Here is a 23343-nt window from a genome sequence, read left to right on the forward strand (position 1 = left end):
CAACCATAACATGGGATGCATTATGATTTCAGACTCCTCTCAGAGTACATGTGAAGGAAAACAGACATGATTTTGAAGAGAGGAGAAACAAATTTTCATATAATCGTGCTTTAGAAGCGCAACTGTGCCCAAAAAGCTTGGAGGGGATCTTTGTCCTTGCAGTTATTCAAATCTTGGCTGGATAAAGTTCTGAACAACCTGATCTGGCCTAGGAATTTGGCCTTCCCAAAGAAGGGGTTTGGATTAGATGGGCCTGCACAGGTCCCTTCTGACCTTGGCAACTCTGTGATTGCACATCTGTTACTATTTTTTGTGTCTATATCTTCCTTTTGTCTTCCTTGTTTCCTTTAAATATTTTTCTCTTATCTGGGGGCTGAGGGAGGGTGTTGTCTTTCTTGCCTTGCCAGCTGTAGCAAAAAGAAATTGTCTTCATTCACCTTGGTTTTGTCCCCCAAAGATACCCAGTGATTCTGTCAATTGAAGAGCACTGCAGTGTGGAGCAGCAGCGACACATGGCCAGGGTGTTCAAGGAAGTGTTTGGGGATCAGCTTTTGATGAAGCCTGTTGAAGCCAGTGCAGATCAGCTCCCATCACCAACCCAGCTGAAAGAAAAAATCATCATCAAGGTAGACTTGCTTTGTGTGCTGGGAGATAAAATAGGAGAATAAGAGCAGGGGCCTGAAATACTGTTCCTGACTTCACAGATTAGTTTCAAGAAACCCCTTGCTTGAAGTGTTTACTGGTTACATTTGGCAGTAATGTACAGTGTTCTGTAAAACTGTATTAAAGTGCTTCCTCTTGGTTTCCTTTGCAGTAAGTGTTGGTAGTTCAAGTGCCACATCAAATGTCAGCTGTTTTTTAAAGGTCTTCCACCTCCTGAAATGTCACTGCTAAATTTCAGCAAGGGTTCACTGCTGCAGATGTTCATCACAGACATTTTACACCATGTGGCCTGCTTAAAAATGATAGAAGTATGTCTTTGAATAGGAAGATAGATCAGTATTTTTTTTTTCAAAGGCTTAACTTTTGTTCAAGTGAAACCCAAAGCTCTTGCAGCTGCACACTGAAGTTGTAAGGATTTCACAAACTGATGAGTGTTGGCTAACTCAGTGTGACTTAAATATGCAGTTTAGTGAGCCACTTGTGAAACACAGAGGCACTGCTCTGAGAAGGCAGTCTCTGTTAGTCTGGGACCTTGGGGGCAGTGCAGGTGTTTTATGAGCTCTGATGTGCAACAACAACACAACCAAAAGATTTCTCAGATTGAAACTGTGGTAGAAATTTTCAAATGGCAAAATTTGGTGAAGAATCTCAGGTCTGCTTATGTTCTCTGTAGTAAAATAATAATTACTTTTGTCTGTGCTTCTGTTTTCTTGCTCTTGTAACAGTATTGCATCCTATGTATTAGACATCTGAATACAAGAAATAAGTGTAGATTGGTATAAGAATATGCTCTTGAATGTAAGACTGGAAAAACCAGAACCCCACTATAAGGTGGAAAACTTCTGTGCTTAAGTTTTTGGGGATTTTTTTTGTTCTCTCCACACTGTCTGTTGTTTCTGTGCAGAGCAGAGAGGGGACTTGCAATAGGCACATGATTAATAATAATGTGACAGATCTGACTTAAAGGGAATTACAAACCATTATGAGTGTGCACAAGAGAACATCCATATCACTCTGTGCTGTCTAAAAGAGCACTGATGAGTCTTTTAATAGATCAGCATCTGCCAGTGCTGGTTGTGTTGTTTGGCTTTTGTTTGGAAATTGTTTTCAGTAAACAGTCAGAGGCAACACCTACTTCACTGGCCTGTGAGATTTTTCAGATAGGCCTGTCAAACTGAAATCAGCCAAGAGTAGCCTGTGCAGAACTGAATGTGGTTGAGGCCTGATATGAGATGATTAATCCCATCATTAACTGCAGTTAAGTAATTGATGTTGCCTGTGACCCCTTGAGACACTTTTGTGAACTCTCTGAAGAAAGTAGAACTTGACCCCTTTTTTCATAAGGGATTTCCCTTGTGCTCATTTTTCTCGTAAAAAAATGAATTCCTCATTCATTTTAATTCCTTATCTTTTCCTTTTGTTTTGAGTTTTGTTCCTTATGTGCTACTTTCTGTAGAAGGATTCCTGTTTATCCTTATTTCTTGGTATGTGTCACTTCATGTTTTCTGTTCTCCAAAGAATGGGGAGATCTTATCAAACTACTTGTTCCTTCACTGCTTCAATGATACCTCTGCTAGTTTTTTTTTAACTTTTATTAATGGGATCTAAATTTTAAAGTTCCAGCCCTATTCCTTGTGGAACAGCTGCTGTTATGATAATGACAGAAGGTGGCTGTGCAATGGAGGGAGATACTTCCAGTAACTCTGAATGTGCTGAAAGACTGTGACTGATTTTATGTGTGATTATCTCTGAGTGTATAAATGTTGATTTTTTTTCTGTTTTTTAAGCACAAAAAACTGGGGCCAAAGGGAGACATTGATGTGAACCTGGAAGAAAAGAAAGAAGAAAAGAAGCAACAAGGAGAACTTTACATGTGGGACACAATAGAACAGGTATTATTTCTATGACATCTGCTACAGGTTGTTAATCAGTTCTGTAATACTGAAAATTTACATGAATTTCCTTAATATTTCTGTAAGTAACATTGTCAGTTGAACAGGTGTGGATGAGGGGAAGAAAGTATTTTTTTTACTGTTGCACCCTGTTTTGAGATTGTGGTTGAGAGTGGTGAGTTTCCCCCTGTTAATTGTTTTAATATCTCCCAACTTTCAGAAATGGACTCGGCACTACTGCGCTATTGCTGATGAAAAGCTTTCCTTCAGTGATGATATAGAACAGAGTGCTGATGAAGATTCATCCAAGGTGATGGCTGTGTTTTATTGTTTAAGCACGTTCTTTTTATTATTTCAGATTTTTTCAATGTCTACAGATGTGTATTTTTTATCCTGATGAAATTTTAGAGATTCTGTGTTAGATAACAAATGTGGGGATGAAAAACTATAAAAGGGACCTTGCCAACATCAACTCTAGTTAACCTTATTTTTAATAAAATAACTTTTTCCCTTGGTTAGTGAAGGACTTGCAAGGAGGAGTACAAGGACAATGAAATATAACTTCAGTACTTCTATGCCAATGCTGATGTGTGCACTAAGTCTTTTAAGTATTACTGCTATTCTCAAACTAAGCTGAATGAACTAATGTGAATTGTGTTATTAATGTGTTACTTGGCTGCCGTGGATGGTAAAGCAGGTTATTATAACTACAAAGGTGATTGGCTGGAGAGCTCAGGCCTAGGAAGAACTGAAATCCTGAAACAGTAGATGATTATATATAACCAATAACAAGTACTTAGTTTCAAAGTCCTAAGTCATGGAAAAGTGCTATAAAAAATTCTTATTTTTTGGTCTAGGAGGTGAAACGAACTGAACTGCACTTAAAAGAGAAATGGTTCCATGGGAAAATGAAAGGGGGGAGAACAACTGCTGAGAAACTGCTCCAGGAATATTGTGCTGAAATGGGTGGCAAGGATGGGACATTCCTGGTTAGGGAAAGTGAAGCTTTCCCTGATGACTACACCTTGTCGTTCTGGTATGGTCATTGTCATGCAAATTTAATGGGAGTTTGTTTGGTTGGGTTTGGTGTTTTCTTTTTTCTTCTGGTTGGAACATTATAAGGAATAGTGTCAGATGGATTTCTAACCCAGAGAGCTGTCAGACCAAATTTTGCAGATTAAGTTTATGCCAGATTTTAAACTACTGTCAGTTGAAAATTACTATTTTTGGTCCTGTAACCTCCCTTGTCAGAATGTTTGCTGCCTGTTACTTTGGCTGTTTTATGAGATGACACAGCTTTCTTTCCTCTTCACAAGCTCCCCAAGCCATTGACCAGGAATGGGTGGGGAAATGCTTTGAAAAAAGAAAATCTGTTGCAAACCCTGTATTTCCCTTATGCCCCCTCTACTCCTGCAGGAGGTCAGGCAGAGTCCAGCACTGCCGGATCCGTTCCACCAGTGATGGGGACAGTGTGAAATACTACCTGACAGACAACCTCACCTTTGACAGCATCTATGATCTCATCCAACACTACAAGGAGAACCACCTGCGATGTGCTGAGTTTGAGCTGCGCCTCACTGATGCTGTGCCCAACCCCAGCCCTCATGAGACAAAAGAGTACGTATAGAAGCCAAGCACTGCTCTCATGTCAGTGTCCTTGCCTGCTTTTGGTGGGATTTTTGCACAGAAAATTCCCTGGATTCAGGAGTGCAGTTAGTGTTGCTTGTCCATGGAAGTTTGAGGAACAGGCTTCCTGAAAGATGCTGAGGGAGAGCGATGACTTTGTGAGAACATGGCACAACAAAGAGTGGTCACTGGGAAAGCAAATTTCCTAGCAGCAACTGGAAGATTCAGTGAGAACTAATGCTGTGGAAATGAGCCAATTCTTCCTTTGTCTGTGCAGTGTTTTACAACACCCAGTGGGTTGGGTTGGATGTTTAGTAGTTGGCTGTGGTTTGGCAAGTAAGTGATCATGGCCTGTGCCATCTGGAAGCTCTGTTCCTGGGGCAGTGAGCCCAAACAGCTACATTTGCCTAACCCCACCCTCCACCTCATCCCGTCAGAGCTGGTTAGGCTGGCTTCACCCCATGTGATAGGAGCTAAGCATGGTGTTTATTTCCAGCTGGTAATTGTCTGCCATGGATCCTGGGCAGAGCTTGCTCTTGTTTTTTTTGGCAGAACATTGTTATTGCTGCCCTTTGTTTTGTTTTCTTCTCAGTGGGCAAAAGTAAATCTTTGCCTGTAAAATACTAATCAGTGACTTTAAAATTCTTTTTTTTTTGCCCCTCTGGGATCCGGGAGTCACTGACCACCCATAGATGACTTTAGAGGCCAGTGAGAGGGGAAGAAGAATTTAAGGGTTAGACTTTCCTGCCTTTCTGCATAAGCTGGAGATACGCTGCCACTATAAGTGGCAACAGCTTCACTGAAGACACGTTGGATCCAAGACAGGTCCATCTCTATGGTGAAAGATAAAATCAAGCTCTGAATAAAAATGCAAATCCCCTGTGTCTTTCTTTTGTCTGTGTTTAGGCTTTATCTTAAATCTACTCTGTCAAAATGGAATAAATACTGGAAAGCAAATGGCAGACTGAAAGCAGGATGCAGTGCCTTTGTTTCAGGAACAAATGCAGATTTATGTTTTATGATTTCAGACAGACAAGTTGTTCTGATATATTCTTGATGCTTTAATCCAAAATAAACTGCTGTCTTACAATGTTTTGTAATAAACTGCTGTCATAGGTGCCAAGGTGGGGAAAATCTAATGCATAATTTTTCTTAGAATGCTTGAAACTCTGTTGTTAATAACGCTGTCTGTTATTTTCAAAAAATGACATTTGACAAGCCTTGTAATGCTTTGCCCATTCTGGCTTTTCACTGTTGCAGCTGGTACTATAACAACTTGAGTCGGGGTGAGGCAGAAGACATGCTCATGCGAATTCCTCGCGATGGAGCCTTTCTCATTAGAAAGAGAGATGAACCTGATTCTTTTGCCATGACTTTCAGGTAAGAAAAGACAGATAGGACTATCTTGCCTAGCAGCCCAACAATATTCTGGTTTATCTTTTAAAAAAAAATAATGTTCTTTTTAGAGTCATGCTTTTCTTGCTTTCAAGCTTTGAATAATTAGCGTGGTTGGTTTGTGCAGCAGGTCCATGTATGGAGTGTGTGCAAGAGTTAATTTGTGACTGGCCTGAACCTTTATGCTTTTATAAAGATTGTTTGAGCACCAGCTGTCCCCTTCCTCCCATATAGAACTATGGGTGACCTTTCTTTCATTCCCTGACACTCTTTGTTAAAGAGTGTTGTTTCAAAGATTCCTTCAAAACTGCAGTGTAGGTGCAGGTTCATCAATGATTTTATGTCCTTCTCCCCTAGAAATCCTGACCTGTTATAAAACTGAAATGCCAAAGTGAAATTGTTGGCTCCTCTTGCCAGGGGAAATAGTTTTGAACAGTTTTGTGGTTCTTGTAAAAGCATTAATGAAATATATGGAATTGTGATGTTCTGCATCATGCCTTCAGATCAAACTGTGCTTCTCTGAAAATGCATAGTTTAGCAAAATATAAAGTTTCTTACTTACATGCCTTATTGTGTATTGAAGTTGTCCAAAGTTCCCCAGTCTCCTGTGTACTTCGGGGTGAAGTTTTCTGCTGTTACCAAGGTAGACATTGAAGTAACTGGAGCTGCAGCATCTCAGTAAAACCATTTCACACCAGGGAAAACAAGGAGTACCAAAACTTCAGCACCTTGAAAAGGATGTAGGGGTCTTTTTGGATGGCATGGTTGTCAGTGGATGGTTTTACTGCATTTATCAGTGCAAACACAAGCCTTGTGTTGAAGCACAAGAGATATTTATTTTTCTTTAAAAGCTGATTTCCATAACTATAGAAATTATTATAATAACCATGAGAATTGAATGGAAGAGGTTTTGTTAGAGAGAGAAGTCATTTCACACGATGAAGGTGCACAAAGCAGCTGTGGTGCAGTTCAGAGCCCTGGCGCTCTGCCTGCGAGCACTGACCCCTTTCCCAGCTGTGTCCTTGTTCCGCAGGGCGGAGGGGAAGGTGAAGCACTTCCGAATCCAGCAGGAGGGGCGGCACTTCGTGCTGGGCACCTCGGCCTACTTTGAGAGCTTGGTGGAGCTGGTGACCTACTACGAGAAGCACCCGCTGTACAGGAAGATGAAACTGCGCTACCCCGTGACAGAGGAGCTGCTGGAGCGCTACAGCACGGTGCTGGGATGGGCTGGGATAGACTGGGATGGGCTCTGGCTCTGGTACGGGATCTCGGGGAGGTTAAGCAGGTCACTCTCTATGAAACTGAGGTGGCTATACTGACTTCTCTCACAAAGGTGTGAAGAGCAGCTTCATCTTTGATTAAAAGCCAACTCTTGCCTTCCACATGATTTGATTAGAGAAGCCCCACTGTGTACTGAGGGTTGTTGCACTACAAAAATGGGTTTTTGATAATAGCCTTGCCTACAGTTGGCCCTGTCTTCTATTGCTGAAGTGGGCATTAATCTTAAAATGATCATGGAGATGCCAATAGCTAAGTGCTTCAGAAAAAATGAAATATTCTGCTGTGCCTCTCACTCTGGACATTTCAGGAACAGTGTCCCACTGCCTTTTGTGGTAAAAGGTACCTCTGAAAGCTCACTCTGAGATAAGCATGAGGAAATCTCCCCAAGAGACTTGTCTCTAGCCATTGACTAAACAAGGAGCCTGGATAATTAACTGAGGATAAAGGGCTATTTTCTGGATGGATGTGTTTCATTTTGAGGGAGCTTTGCTTTGGAAAGCCTGAGGTGCTGTCTTCACTTTTCAAGTATATGTCTTTTAGAAGCTGTAGGAAACTACATCTGGCAGGTCTGCAGAAATCAAAACCTGGGGATTTTGTTTTTTCTGGGGAGACTAAAAGAGACTAAAAAAGATTTTAGACCTCAGGATTTTTTTATAATGTTGCCTATAGCAAAGATTTTGTATCTTAGGACTGGGTTCAGATGGAATCACAAGGAGAGGATAAAATGAAAAAAATGACTCTTGTATATTGTCGTAGAGTTATCTAATAATGAAACCAATACTGGTACTAAAGTACTGTAACACAGAAATAAGTGCAGGTCTTTCTTTTCTGGTTGCACACAGAAAAGTACAATCAAAAAATCTTTTGACTGATTAAGAGATTCCTTTATGAGGTATTGCTATTTCACTGGGTTTTACTGTTCATTAAACTGAGGCATAGACAGATTAAATAACACACTCATCTTCAGTTATGTTCAACTGTAGAAGTGAGCAAAACAGAAGTGACTGGATTCCCTCCTCTTCTGTTGGCCTGTGTGATGTCAAAAGGTGGTTTCAGAAATAAATGTCCAATAAACATGAAGTACTTTAATAACTTTCTGATTCCTGAAACTTGATTATTTTTTCTTCCTTGTTTTTAGGAAAAAGATATTAATTCCCTCTATGAAGTCAAGATGTATGTGGAGCCCAGTGAAATCACCCCCACAGTGGTATGCTTTAAGAGAGATATTCACACTTAATGTAGACTTCTGAAAATTAGACTTGTTGGTTTCCTGTTGGGAGAAATAAAAAGAATTGAAAGCATCAGGCTGCTTGGTTTAGGGGGGACTGGACAACAGAAATTTAAAGGGTGTGACTTTTTTCTAGCTTCCTGTTAAAATTTGTACCCACACATTTGCTTGTGTGCAAATCCTGCAGTGATTCATTCAGACTGGGAATTTGGGCACTTCCTGCTCTTGGGTCTGTGGAGGTGATTTGGTTTGTGGGCCCCAAATTAAATACCTGTGAGAGGGTTCAGTTTGAGAAGGCCACATCTTCATGGGAAGAAAGTACAACATGAAAATTTCTGTGTTTGTGGGTGTCTGTGCACTCTTGTTCCATTAGCAGACATGATCTGCATGCAGAAGTAAGTGCAGAGTTTATTCACATGCTTTCTCTAAAAATTTGGTGCCTTTGGTCTATTAATGAGTTATTAGAGTTTTTATCCTTTATATACTGTTTTTAAAAAAAAGTGTCCCAGCAAACATTACTTATCTGTAATTCTTGCTAGTGCCTGCCTACTTGTAAATTGTCATGAAAATCACCTACTTGTCAATTTTGTAACTTTTTTTTCTTTTTAGTCTTTTTTACCAGTGAATTTGCATTGCTGCTGAAGCATTTGGATAGGAGTAAATTCAAGATAAAGGTTTAGCTCATCCTGCTAAAACTTTGTTTTCCTAAAGGAAGTGTGACCAGCAGGATTGCTGATGGGACTTTGAAGTGAAGTTTTTGTAGGCACCTAAGCCTGAAAACTCCAACGTGTTATAAAAATAGAGGATTTATATTTCACTTTGTTTTTTTTACATTTTTGGTTTTATGTTTTCTACCTAATTATGTTGCAGCACCCAAGAAAGATTTTATTTTTTATTTTTCTCTTTTTTCCAAGCTGATTCTTGAAGAGTGCCAAAGTAGCATCACTTACTTCCACCAATAGATGTCACTCGGGAACTTCAGTATTTTGCTTTCTAAGCTTCATAACAACAACAAAAAATCCAATCTGCCCTATTTTTTTTTGTTTTAAGATTGCATTATTGATTATTTTATGACCTGTCCCCTCAGATGACCCCTTTGCTCTGTTTCTCTTAAAGCCTCAGAGAACAGTGAAAGCCTTGTATGACTACAAAGCCAAAAGGAGTGATGAATTGAGCTTCTCTCGAGGAGCTTTAATTCATAATGTCACAAAGGAAACTGGAGGCTGGTAAGGACAAAGATTCCTCCTGGGAGGACTTCTGGTGACTTGCTAGGTGGAGGAAAAAATGAGCTTTGAGTAATAGTTTTTAAAAATTGCCTGTTGTCTGATTGCTGCTTATTAACTGTGCCCTTATAAATATTTATGCCAGTGTATTAAAAAAAAACAAACCAAAAAAACAACAACCTAACCCAAACACAAAATCTCCTCATCTTCAATTCTCCTTTTTCATTTTTCTATCCCACAGCAATAGCCCCAGCTTGCAGAACCTCCATAGTCTGGTATATCCCCTATTTTTCCCATAATACATCCATCCTTCCTGAACATTTGTTTGTTCTGGGAAGTCATTGCAATGACTGCTCTTCTTCTGTCCTTGCTCTGCTAAGCATTTCTCAGGAATCAAACCCACTTTTTTTAGTGCTTTGTACAGTCTCCTTTCATAACAGGTTTTCTTTTTTAGCTGGCTTGTAAATTGCTTGGAAAGCTTGGGAATCTAATGTTTCCCTGTAGTTGCTACAGGGTAATCAACCACATAATGGTATTTTTAGTACTGGAGGGGGAAAATGCCTCTTAAGTCATTAATTGCAGTTTACAGTAACTGTAATCCCTCTGAAATCATCTGTTACTACAGTTAATGATCGCTTTGTTAGAGCTCTTGCCTACTTCATCATTTATATTTTTGGTGATAGGCAGCTAGACAATCTAGTATGGGGTATTAATGACCAATTTCTTGAGGATTATTGCTTCATTAATGGCCTTTTGAAGCACTTTAACTTTTTTTTTTTCATTCTCTCTACTTGTCTGTTTAAATTCAGGTGGAAGGGGGATTATGGGGAAAAAGTCCAACATTATTTTCCATCTAATTATGTTGAAGATCTGTCATCTGATAACTCTGCTGAGCTTGAAAATCAGGTGAGGGTGAGGTTTGCTACATTCCCTTGGCTATCTACTGAAGTGGAAGTCTGGTTTATACACTCACAATTCCATGTGCTGTGTTTAAGCGAGCAGAATAGAGGGATGAATGCATTCTTCATTGTTCTCTGCTGCTGAATATTTTTGTCAGGAAAAAAAACCTGAAAGCTATTTAAGGAGATAGAATACCTGGAGTTGGAAGGGACCCCCACATATCTATGACTTTATGATAGCTGAATTGGTGAGGCTTTAGGAGATCTCGTTTCCTGCTAATAAAAATCATGAACAGTTTAGATTTTTCATAGCTTAGCTAAATAATAACATGCCTGAAACGTAAGTAGTTTTCCTGTATAATCACTGTCTTATAATTTTTTTATTTGTAAATATTCTGTCCAAACACATATAATAGTGTTACTAGTTGTTTTACTCTCCATTATCAAGTTTTTATGCATAAACCAATACTGTTTATCAAAAGAATCTAAAAAATCTGCTCCCCTGTCTTGGACAAAGAGCTCTTGAACAAAAGAAAACAGAACTGAACAGTAATAAGTTTTGACATCTTTGAATTTCAAAAATAAAACATTGAATTCTTATGTTCTTCTGAAGCACTTCCAATGATTTTCCAGAAGTCTTTGGAGAAAACCACAAGTATTACATTTCCTCCCCCCTGGTTATTGTAACCTTAAGCAGAGTTGAAAAAGGAACAGTTGTGTCAGGACAGAAGCTACTACAAAGTAGTCTTGTTTTGACTTTTCTCACTGAAGAGATTCTCGTGTGTTTTTTGGATATGAAAACAGGCTTTTAAACATTATAGTGAGCATGCTGTCAGTAAAGCTGAGATTAGATTTAATGGTGCACATTTATTATTTGTTAATGTCCTGTGTGTGTTCACTCAAGAGATTTAGGGTCAGATTTAACTCATGTTTTTCAGATCATTGAGGACAACCCACTGGGCTCTCTGTGTCGTGGCATCCTGGTGCTCAATACATACAATGTTGGTGAGTATTTTCTGATGCTTATATATGGACTCTTGACCTTTCTGTATTGAGTAGACTTTTTTGTCTTAAGCAGGAGAGATTTAAAAAAAAAAAACCCAAACCCCTTAAACACCTACTTGTATTAATATAACCAGCAGAATTAATATGTTGAAACTTGATAATACTAAATGCTGCCATAAATCAACAATGACACCTTCGAAAAAGAGCTGTTGGATTTCAGTATAAATTCCTTGCTATGGTATTTCCTGACAGTGAAAATGCCACAAGGAAAACACAAAAAGCCTTTTGTCTTCATTCTGGAACCTAAGAATCCAGAAGATCCATGTGTTGAGTTTGCAACTGATAAAGTAGAAGAACTCTTTGAATGGTACCAAAGTATCCGTGAGATCACTTGGAAAACAGCAGAAGAGGTATTGCTGCAAATTTATCTGTTGTTGTTTTAATAATGTACTGCTATAAATTTACAATACCTTTTGTCTTTAGCTGCCCTGTATTGCTAAATGTTGCTCTCACATGGTCCTTCACCCTCTTGCATATTGCTGTTGTCTGCTCATATTATTGATGCTGTGCATCTTGTTCCATAACCTCTCTGGGGAATAGTACATGAATGAGCATTTTGTGTAAATTGATGTTAACAGGAGTTCTCCAGCAGAGTACTGTCTGTATTGCACCCTGCCCCTCAGTGAAGTGTGCTTGGCAGGCCAGAGTGGATACCACTACAATTTTCCATCTGGTCACACTGGTTCATCCCAGTGTTGAGCAGCAGAAGCTCTGATATCAGACTGTTCTTTTCAGAGCTGTGAATCCACCAGTGAGGGTGTGTGAAAATCCGAGCTGCCATTCCCTAAACTCTTCTTATCCTCTTTGCTAACTCTGTTTTCCAGTGAATGCAGTGGCACTGATAGAGGATTGTTTGGCTAATACTTTATTTGTAACTAATTTCCCAGTTCTTCAATAATAGTATTTCCAAATAGTTGCCTAGAGATTCAAGGATTTTGCCTAAGTTTAGCTTCTATATCCCTCTACTGCCACTTAAAGACATTCTTCAAGACTTACTTTCCCTGTTCTGATGTACTAATTTACCTCCCTGTAATCTTTTGTAGTATTTAAGAAGTCTTTGATTTGACCAAAAAGTCCTTACTTTGGCTGTGCTTAAGGATACTCTTTTTGTTGCTTTTATTCACCTTTTATTGTTAAGTGGATGATATGGTTGATGGAAAATACGTTTCAGTGTTTCAGGCTCATACTGTTTATCTGTCATACAGAGTGGAAGTGCTCTGAGGGTTGTCCTGATCCTATTTATAGTAGACAAGTTGATATCTCAAGCAGAGGACTGTAAATACAGCAAGAGGAGAAGCAACAGGAGCTGTTGACCTATTGGGGGAGGAGAGATACAGTTCTTGTGCCAGGCTTTCATTTAGAAGTAAAAATGAGAAAAAAAGAAACATGACCTAAAAGAAGTGCCTCCAAATTGAATGTTTTTTATGCTACAACAATGGCTCTTCAGGAGCCTGGCAGCTTTTTCTCTCTCCGTAGAGTTGGAGAAGTATTAAACAGTCTGTGTTCAAAGATGCTTTAAAACTCATTTCTGTCAGCTGGGAGGCTTTTCTCACAGCATGGCCTCTACAAAGTTCACATGACAGACTGACTGCTGCATGGGGAGGGGATGAAGATGAGGAAAGGCCCTTGTTGCCAGTACAGTTAAGAGGCTGAATTCTGGAGAAGGAAAAAGCACAGTGAGTTAAGACTGTGCTGCAATGTGATAAAGGGGGATTTTTAAATGAGTTTGCTTTTGGACAATGTCTGTTATGCACAAAAAATAAAACTAAGCTTCTTGTCTCTTCTCTGCTCAGTACTGACACTTGCCATGCTCCCTGGGGTGGCTGTTCTTTGCTCTCCTGCTTGGTTATCTCTAGAGGGTTCTGGCTAGAAATGAGCCCATGCCACCCAAAAGTGATCTATGGCTGCTCAGAGCTCTGGTCACTGTTGAGCAATGCCTGGGAACTGTGGATCACTGAGTACAATGAGGTTTGTACAGCTTTTTCCCCAAGGTTATTTCCAAGTATAAACACTGTATTCCTCTTTCTTTTTCTTTGACTTTAATGTATAATCTCTGGTTCAGTGAGATATTCTGGAAACCTGTGGCTCCCTGGTTCTGATTTTCATTCCTTTTATGTTTGTCTTGTTGAGGGAATTCTTTTGGAAGTCTTCCTGATTGCTGCTGCTTCATGATCTTTTGTGCCAAAACTAATCATTGTTCAGTATGGGACTCCTCTAACATGTTTTATCCTGTAGCTGCTTCTTATGCCTGAAAAGCCTCCAGCCCAAATGTCTCCACTCAGGACATTTCTGCTGCTTTTAGCAGTTCCCATTCTCTGCTGGCAGGGAACACTGCTCAGTTTCCACAGAGCAGGTGCTTGCAAACGTGGAAGTAGAGAGAGCAGGTTTGATGCTGGGGGTTTAACAGGCTTGCACATGATTTTCCATACAGAACATGATGGGTTTGGTGCACAAATAGAAAACGACATAGGAATGATGCTCAGAGGGTTTGAATTTCACTGTTTGGGAGTTACTAACAAGACTCAAGTTCTGCCAAGGTTATAAATAGATACAGAAACACTTTACTACCCTTTGCATTTTTTCTGCATACATTTGCATTTATATGAGGTACAGGGTTAAGAACATAACTAAAATTGAGTTGAGTAGAGACACATTAAAAGAAAAAAAAAATGTTGCCAGGATTCCGAGCATGACTGATCAGGGAAGAACTGAAACCCTTGCTTACAAAACAACACTTTTCTCCCCACCAAAAAAACCCCTGAAAGTACATCCCCAACTAAACCTCACCATTTGGTTATTACCTTTTCTCTGAGCTGAGTCTGAAAGTGCATCACATCTGTGCATGTGTCTAAGGTATCACGAATCTGGGCACCAAAGAAAGGAATTCATTAGAGTGCACCCTGGAGCTACTGCACCATAATACTCAGTGTTCCTAGAATCTAAAACTTTGTTATGTTTTCCAGGAGAACAGGAGGAAATACTGGGAAAAGAATCAGTTAATTGCTATTGAATTATCTGATCTAGTAATCTACTGCAAGCCAACAAGCAAAACCAAGGACAATTTAGGTATTGCTTTTAATATTGCATCTGATTTTTACCCTTGCTGCTATCTTTACAGATGTTAGTTGGGATTTTAGGTCTGAAGATAAAATCTGCCCTACTGGAAAACAAAGCTCTGCTTCACCCAGGTGGTTTTCAATAGCACTTTGAATTTGTACACCAGGGAACTTGGTGCTGTTCATCTATCACAAAAGAACTGTCACAAATTTTAATTAGTTAACTAGAGACACCCTCTCAGATGTATATTCCATGGGGAAGCTCACTAGTTATGTGTCAATTGACTTTTTTGAGATTAAAAACTCTAGCTGAACACTTGTGATTTGTTTGTAAAAAACCTTCATAAATAGGTTTACTGTGCATTTTTTAATTTTACTGTAAGAACATGTTTGCCAGGACTAAGATGTTGGAATGATGTATGGCTTCATAACATAACTGGGCCTGTGTGAGTGCAGCTGTGGATTCTGACACTGAAATATGTACTTTTAATTCCAGTTTTTTGTCATTGCTGCTGGAGAAGCCAGTAAATGTGCTCTTTTTCTTTAAGTTTCTTTGCAAATGTTTTTAATAAGCTGTCACTGCATTTAAGACATTATAATTATAGTCATTTTTTGAGGCATTGGCTAACCCTGGTTCACCCTTTCTTCTCCCCATTTAGACCCAGGAAAAGATGTCTCATTTAAGTATGTGTTACCGTGATCAGAAGTACATTATTAGCAATGATGAGATGAGAACATGACTGCAGGCTCTTATCTGCCCTTCTGTAAAGCATGTGGCAGGAAGGCAATTTTAACTTTCAGGCATGATTTTCAACCAGTTTGCCGTGACTGCCTGAAAACGATGCCAATTATTGCATTAAAGGACAAGGCAAAACAAAGTAAAACAAAGTCTTGGTGAAAATACAGTATGAATGTCAACTCCTTTCTTCCTTTGATAACCACTCTTCTTCCTCCTCCCCCTGTGTAGACAATCCTGATTTCAGAGAAATCCGTTCTTTTGTGGAAACCAAGGCAGAGAGCATCATTAAGCAAAAGCCACTGGAGTTGTTGAAGTACAACCTGAAGGGCCTGACTCGTGTCTACCCCAAAGGACAGAGGGTTGACTCCTCCAACTATGACCCATTTCGCCTCTGGCTTTGTGGCTCCCAGATGGTGGCTCTGAACTTCCAAACTCCAGGTAATTTTCTCTTTGAAAAAGAAGCTAATCCACCTTCTGTTTCACTGTAAATGAGCCCCTTTATGGCCCTTCTGCCCTTCCAATCACCATCCTGATTATTTGAACTTCTTTGCAAGAAGTGGTGTTTGAAGTTTGCTTTTTCATGTGTGGGTTGCCATCCAGAGCTGGGCCCCAGAAGTAGGTCTCCAAAAGCCTTGTCTCTGAGCCTAACTGCCCCCAAGTCCTAAAAGATTTATTTCACTTTCATCTCTCTGTAGGAAGCAAGCAGATATATTTAAAGTGAGTTTCAGATGGATGAATACAGCCACCACAGGGAAGGCTGTATTCCACTTCCTGGTGAGGGCCAACTAGTTTGTGATACACTGATAGGAAGCTGACTGGGGATGGAGATGTTTTTTTTTGGGATTAGAAGTGGTGAAAAATGGCCTGTCAGATTCAGTTACTGAAGGAACCGAGTCTTCCACCTTTCCTGCTCTTTCTGATGGTGACCAGAAAGAATTGCAGAGAGGAGCCATTAATCTGGTATTTCCTTAGCTTTATTCCAGGGGATCTTGTGTTGTGACTGTTTAACTCTCTCCCCAGATAAATACATGCAATTGAACCATGCCCTGTTTTCCCTGAATGGACGCACTGGCTACGTGCTGCAGCCAGAGAGCATGAGAAATGAGGAGTATGACCCAATGCCAAATGACTCCAAGAGGAAATTGCAGATGATTATGACAGTGAGGGTAAATCTCTTTAGTAAATTATGGTTTTTTACAATTCATAAATCTCTATAAAATTAAAAATAAAGCTATTATGTTTCAGAGCAAGATCTGACAGATTGTCAAAATACTGTTTTTAAATGTCAGTGTGTGTGAGAATAAAACTAACTTCACTGGTTCCTGAAAAGAAATACATGTCTTTATCATGCTAATGAAGAACATGCTATAGGACTGAAAACACAATCCTGGGATGATTTTGTGTAATTGCTAATAAATACATCAAATGAACTAACTTGAATTTCCAATCAAATGAGTTCTTAATAGATGGGTCCTATTGGAGATTGAGTAGCAGCAGACTAACTAGTTCAGGGATTTTGAACGTGAAAGAAAGATATTTATAATGAAATATAGAAACTAAACAGAAAACCTAATAAACTGATCCCCCACTTCATATTTAATACACTATGACTTAATCTGAATGTCATTCTCATTTTTCTTAAAGAGATGAGTTTATCTTTGGGAAATGTTGCCATCTTGACTGGATGCCAAGCATGGTTGAACTTGTTTCTGTTCTCAGTTGCTATGCAGTAAGACAGGTTCTTTAAAAGTATGTTTTCTGAGAGAGAAGAAACACATTAATTACTCTCCACTGCAGCTTAAAGGTGAGGTAAACAGGGTCTGTGAATGCAAAGCAGAAATGTCTTGAAATGGGTATGTAATAAACACAGAAGAAAGATAACAAAACTTGTGCTACAGGCCTGTCTTGGAGCTGCACACTGTGTGTTATGAATGTCAGCTACATTGCCTTTTTTTTTCTTACAATGAAAATCATTGAGTTACCCAGACTACTGGAGGTATTGTTATTGTTGGCACAGATAATACATGCAAACATATTCAAGAGAGAGAGAATGTGTGCTTTTCCATGTTCTGGATTTTTCCCCCCTCTAGTTCTGTAGGCTACCTTCTGTTAGCAAAAATGATGCCAAGTTTCCTTTGGAGGTAGTTCTAATTTACAGTTGCTTTTGCAGGTTTTAGGTGCTCGTCATCTCCCTAAACTTGGTAGAAGCATTGCCTGTCCCTTTGTAGAGGTTGAAATTTGTGGGGCTGAATATGATAACAACAAATTCAAGACAACAGTTGTGAGTGAGTATCTGTGGGTTTTTGTGTTGCAGGGATATGGTTCTACTTCTAGGGTACTTAAAGTGAGCAGAGGATGAACATTATAGGGGGAGTAAGTTAACTATAGCTCGAGACTGATGAGTCACAAACTCTTGTTCTTTTGCTTGTCTTGGGGTCTGTTAATTTGAGAAACTTCAATGTATATCAAATTTAGAAAAAAACATACTATTGCAGTTTGGTGAAAAAAAAAAGTCCCATTCTGTTGTGTTGTTGCCATGCATAAGTTTCTGTATTTGCATATTTTAAAAAATTACTGTCTTGAGAGTGCCTTCAACAGTGCTAGTCAGTTCCTAGAAGTCTGGCCCAAATGGGGAGTTACTACTGTGAGCTCCAGACTGTGTTTATTTAAACTGAGGTTCTAAGACACCCCCTTGGAGGCAGTTTGGGTGTATAGGGCTGTAAAATATTTTAACTTGAAATGCATTAGGAGTTTGATCAAAGCTTAGTCCTGGGGAGTTCTGCATAAGGAATGTATTTGTGTATGCATGAACTTAAGTGTGCTGAAATGGGGCAATGTTTCAGCCACTTCATATTTCACCATTCAGTGTTTTTTGATGCAACAGTGTCCTTCTGGTAAAAAACAGACTTTGGTTCTGATTATCCAAACCAGTGATACCAGTGGAAAATAACCACAGCATTAGGAGCAGAATGTGCATTGCGGCTCCTCAGTACTTCAGAGAAGATTATTATGATTTAAACTTTCTCTGAGAAGTGACCAAGTCTTTAGAGAGCAAACTTCCTGGCTGTGCCACATAAACCAAATCTTGGTGTTCTGTGCATAACTACAAAAATTGGACCAAGGTACATGAGTCTTCCTAGAGCTTTTCCTGCTTTCTCTTGGATATGGAACATGAGGCTTATGAATGTGAGAAATTAATTAGCTTTTTCTTTTCTTTACAAATACATGTCCTAGGAGGTTTTACATGTTTGAATACAAATAATAGCTTTTCTTCATAGATTTTCATCCCTGCCAAGTTTCCTCCCACCCCCACCACCAAGTAAACAAATACAAACTTTCTGAAGCAAGGTTACAACATGAGACAGATGGCAAATAGGATTTTTGGGCTTCTGTATCCCTAGAAAATTTCCTGGGATACATACTCATATGTGAATGAAGTGAAATTATTGCTTCATACTGCAAATGTTTCCTTTTCATTACAGATGACAATGGCCTTAATCCAATTTGGGCACCTTATGCAGAGCAAGTGAGATTTGAAATTTACGACCCAAGTCTGGCGTTCCTGCGCTTTGTTGTTTATGAGGAGGATATGTTCAGTGATCCCAACTTCTTAGCACATGCCACTTTTCCCATCAAAGGAATCAAATCAGGTGAGATCAGCAGTTATAATGAGGTGCTGTTGAGCATTACTGAGCTGTGCCTTCCTCTCTGATGCCAGACCCCCTCTTGCTCCTTCTCTGGCTTTACTTTTCAAGAGCATGTGAAAATCAGGTGTTTCTCAATTTTGCCAGTCTTGCCTTTTGCTCCTCTGCAGTTGCCATAGTAGAGCCTGCTCTCAGCAGAGGAGCACACTGAAGAATGTTCAAAGTGTGCACCATTTCTGTGACTGCAAATTCTCCCTTGATGGACTCTATAATTGCCCTTTGCTTTCCTTCCCCCTGATCCAGGTTTTAGGTCAGTTCCTCTCAAGAATGGCTACAGTGAAGATATAGAGCTGGCCTCGCTTCTGGTGCACTGTGAGATGCAACAAGTTCTGGTGAGAAGCACTGGGGTTTGTTGTGGGCACTTAGGGTGTCTGTTACCAGTTCTTTGTGGGAGCCAGGAACTGAGGATTCAGTTTTCTCTTCTGTGTCTGATGTGCTGTTGTCAGGCATTTCTTCTGCAGGTACAGGGGAAGACAAATAGCACAAATTGAGGTACTCTCCTTCTGGGTGGACAGATTACACGGTTGTTAAAAGAAATAACACACAAACAAAGCCTCATTACCTCCAATAGTTTTTGCTGTAACAGCGTGGTCGTTGTCTTTCCTTGTTAACTGACTGATGCCATGCAAAACTAGCTAAAATCAGCTTTGCCTTCGTTGATTAATCTATTTTTTAAAGGTCTTACATAAAAAGAAATCACTTTAGCAATAGAAGATAGTAAGCCATGCAAAAGTAGCTAAAATCAGCTTTGCCTTTGTAGATTAATCTATTTTTTTTAAAGGTATTACATAAAAAGAAATCACTTTAGCAATAGAAGATAGTAATTTCTCTCAGTATTTCATTAAAATAAACAACCCATCAAGTAGAAGACATATCTGGTTCTTAAAGAACTGCTAATATCCTCCTTTTAAGCCTCTCTAAACACCTACTTGAAATAGTAGTATTTTAAAACACATAGGGGAAAAATAATGGTGCTCATGAATTCAGGCATTAAAGCAGCTGATCTGTGAACAGTATTTGTTGGTGTTCCAAGGGTGCTGCTGTATATGTTGATTTGTAGGATATTTCTCAGACTCTTTCTCAATAATATATTACATAAATTAAATACACTTGTGATATGATGAAAGTTTAAAGATGCTTCTGGGAAGTGCCTATTTCAGGGTGCTTTCCAGCACCCTTCTGATTCAGAGAAAAAAAATTTTCAAGTTCTTATTTTTAGTCTGTCAAACATTCAGGCCCACGCTGCACTTCACACTAGCGACATTATTTTCCTGATTGAAACATCAACTTCTGTGAACTCTAAGTCATTATGTCTCTGAAGGGATTTGTACCTGCATACACTGAACTGGAAATTTCTGAATTCAGTCACATTGTTCTTCCCAGAGGAGTGGAAGTCTTTTTCAAACATCCTTTGTGGAGGTTTTTATGAAGCCACCTTATAACACCTGATGTGAAAGGACAGTGTGTGCAATGACAGTGTTTGAAAGCTGTGGTAGGTTCCTCTAAGTTCCTTCTGTGGGCTAGCCAAGGGTTCTGAGAGCAGGAGAGGATCAAAAGCTGGGACCAGGGATGTGTGTGTGAAGAGGAGACCTGTATCCTTTCAAGGTAATATTTAAATTGTTCCTGTTTCAGTGACTCAAATCTCATAGGGGAGGCCTGGTAAACTGCTGCTTTTGGGCTTGCTCCCTTAGAGAAAACTGACAAAGTCACCATTGCTAATGCTGAGCATGGACATCACTTGTGGATACATTCAAATCCCTCCTGCCTTGGTTTCTTTTCAGGAAACCAGATCGTTATTGCCTGGGGCAGGAGCAGCTCTCAAATGTTGTTCATAGCAGCAGTCTGTCCCCCAATCTGTCAGCACTGACTCCTTTGACAGTAGCACATTTCACACTCTAGAATCCCCTTCTGCTTGTTAAGCCAAATGAAGATGCAGCTCAGCTCGGTGTTTTTACAATGCCTGGTGGCAATGCAGTGCAGGACAGCTTCCAAAAACTTCCTTTTGTTTGGCAGCCTGCAACCAACCCAGACTCACCACAGTTGTCAACTCTAGACAGGTTATTCAAGAAGCATCAGAAAGATCAAGGCTGCCTCTATTCCTCTTCTTCTTTTTAAAAAGTGATGGCCTTCCATAAAATAATGACATTTAATAATAGGCCTGTTTATATACAGAGCCCATCTGTATGTGCTTGGAGATGAAATACAAAATTATAATGAGGAATTACAGATGGCTGTGGAGTTTATTAGGAATAGTAAAGTGAAAACATTGTAGACATAAACATGCACATTTGTAAATTATTATGTGGGACCTTAGTAGTTCCTGTACAATTTAAACATGTTTTTTGATATTGTAGGAATCATACTATACTGAGGTGGTTGTTGCACTTAAAGGCATGATTTATTTGCTTGAAAACTGATTTACTTCCTTCAGAAAGTGCATGTATTTCTTCAGCTTTTTCTGACTACAGTCAGCCTCAATGGTGTATATGTTCTTGACTTAAAGATTGAAGGGGACATCTTAAAATGCAGTTTAAGCTGTACCTTTGTGGATACACGTATTTACAAGAACTAACAGTGGTCCATATGAATACACCTGCAAATTGGTAATTAGCAATCTGCATTTCTTTTGTGATTTGGTTATACAAAGTTTCCTAACCCTTTACAAGCAAAAATTAAATTACTCTTTAAGTCTTATTCAGTAGCATAGCACTGAGGCTGTTTCAGTTGCTCCATGCCTGCATAGGAATGTTTCAGGAGAAAAAAAGGGTTTAGGAAAGGATCTTGTTGTTGTTAACTGAAACCTCTTGGGTATGTTGCTAAGCTATCAGTTTTCCCAGATCTGGACTGAATGCAGAAAGAGGCATTCTTATTAGTATGCTGCCTCTGAAAATGTTTGGATTTATTACATTTATTGATTGCATGTCATTTCTTGTAGAAGGAGTATCTTGTTTTGCTGCTGATGTGAAAATTAAGACTTCAGTCCTGCCAGTTCTATTCACCACTAGTAACTCTATAAAGAGCCAGCTTCTGCATCCACAGTTTTGAAGTATTAAAATAATTTGAAATCCTAAAGGGAATCATGATTATTGCTTATGGTTGTAGAATATTTTGAGACCTTCTACTGTGGGCCACAATAGAAACTTAGACCTACTCAGTTCCTTTGCAAGTACTGAATTGCCATAGTTACGTAGAAACACCTTTAGTCTACATTTCAATAGAAAATCCCCAGGATTGTCAGTTTGTCACATGATACACAAATATGGAAAAGCCAAAACCTAAACATTTTAAAAATGTATTTTTAATATTAATATAATCTGATAAGCCATCATGATACACTATTTTCTGTTCTTTCCTCAACAGACTAGCATGGTCTGTTAGAGAAAAATATTCCAATAGAAGTGTTTAGATACACAAATTTTGCAACCTGTGCTAGAATGTCCCCGATGCCCCTGTCAGAGGGTATGGCTGGTCATACTGTGCGGCTGAGGCTTGTTTTTTTTTTTTTTTTTTTAGTGCTTTCTAAGTTAATTTGTTTCCAGAAACATTCCAGAAGCATCCTATCAAGCTAATAAATAAAGTTCTGAATGAATAAAATATTCTATGCAGTTACTAAAATGTGGTTAGGAAAACAAACTCATCCCTCAAACTCTGCTGGCTCTGTGTTATTTTGGGAACGCATTTTACAAAATCACCTTGATTTCCAATATTCCTTTGAAGGAAAGTGAAGAAGAGCTTTATTCCTCCTGTCGGCAACTTCGGAAGCGCCAGGAGGAGCTGAATACCCAGCTGTTCCTCTATGACAGCCACGAGAACCTGAGGAATCCCAACAGGGATGCTATTCTGAAAGAATTCAACGTCAATGAGCACAAACTACAGATTTATCAAGAGACTTGCAACCGCAGGTGGGTTGATGATCATTCTCCCTTCCGAGGCAGCTCTGTCTAGACAGGATTTATGGTAAGGAAACCTCAGACATATCAAAGGGAGCATCTAAAGAGTGGTGAGGGTAGAATGAGTGAAGGGCTGTAGAGAAGCCAGGCTAGGCCTCAAGCCACTAGAGGCCAGCAGAAGCTGAGGAATGTGTGCAGTGGAATCTCAGTCGCAGTGATCACAGTGACACATGCAATCCTGTCAGGTTTTATCATCCCTCTCTGCCGCTCTCTGGGAGGAAAGCCTGGAAGTATATACAGACAAATAAATAAACCTCTTCGCTCTTACTACACTATCAGAGTTATGTCCCTGGAAATGTCATGCACATATGAGATATGTGGGAACAGATACACAAACCACGAAAGATAAAACCAGTATTGAGTTGTAACAGCACAGCATTGTCAGTTCAGTGTCAGTGCATTATCCAGAGCTTAGGGGAAGGTTCCTTCTCCTTTGCTGCCACCTTTGGGCTGGGTGTGAGGGAGATAGAGGGAGGCTTCATGTACCAAGAGGAAGTTTTGAGTAGATCTCAAGACTTGAAATATTCTTGCTCTTTTTTGTGTGTTCTGAATAGCTTCGTGAATCACTTGTTTACTCGCATTTATTGAGGGAAAAAAGGCAGTGCTCATTGCTGATACATTA

General features: G+C 39.4%; 1 protein-coding gene across 1 annotated transcript in view; it reads left to right on the forward strand.

The window, feature by feature from the left end:
* The window catches only part of PLCG2 (phospholipase C gamma 2), a 55231-nt gene that overhangs the window by 29293 nt on the left and 2595 nt on the right, over window positions 1-23343 (forward strand). The window contains exons 14-32 of the mRNA XM_041400909.1: window positions 458-626; window positions 2451-2555; window positions 2776-2865; window positions 3413-3591; window positions 3972-4172; window positions 5442-5561; window positions 6610-6790; window positions 7996-8064; window positions 9202-9311; window positions 10118-10214; window positions 11146-11212; window positions 11465-11622; window positions 14236-14338; window positions 15296-15505; window positions 16088-16233; window positions 17238-17352; window positions 18550-18717; window positions 19015-19103; window positions 22489-22673. Coding sequence (XP_041256843.1) covers window positions 458-626; window positions 2451-2555; window positions 2776-2865; window positions 3413-3591; window positions 3972-4172; window positions 5442-5561; window positions 6610-6790; window positions 7996-8064; window positions 9202-9311; window positions 10118-10214; window positions 11146-11212; window positions 11465-11622; window positions 14236-14338; window positions 15296-15505; window positions 16088-16233; window positions 17238-17352; window positions 18550-18717; window positions 19015-19103; window positions 22489-22673 — 2562 coding nt within the window. The remainder of the gene's footprint in view (window positions 1-457; window positions 627-2450; window positions 2556-2775; window positions 2866-3412; window positions 3592-3971; window positions 4173-5441; window positions 5562-6609; window positions 6791-7995; window positions 8065-9201; window positions 9312-10117; window positions 10215-11145; window positions 11213-11464; window positions 11623-14235; window positions 14339-15295; window positions 15506-16087; window positions 16234-17237; window positions 17353-18549; window positions 18718-19014; window positions 19104-22488; window positions 22674-23343) is intronic.

Source organism: Onychostruthus taczanowskii, unplaced genomic scaffold (genome assembly GCF_017590055.1).
Source record: "Onychostruthus taczanowskii isolate IOZ18803 unplaced genomic scaffold, ASM1759005v1 scaffold18, whole genome shotgun sequence".
Classification (NCBI taxonomy): Eukaryota; Metazoa; Chordata; class Aves; order Passeriformes; family Passeridae; genus Onychostruthus; species Onychostruthus taczanowskii.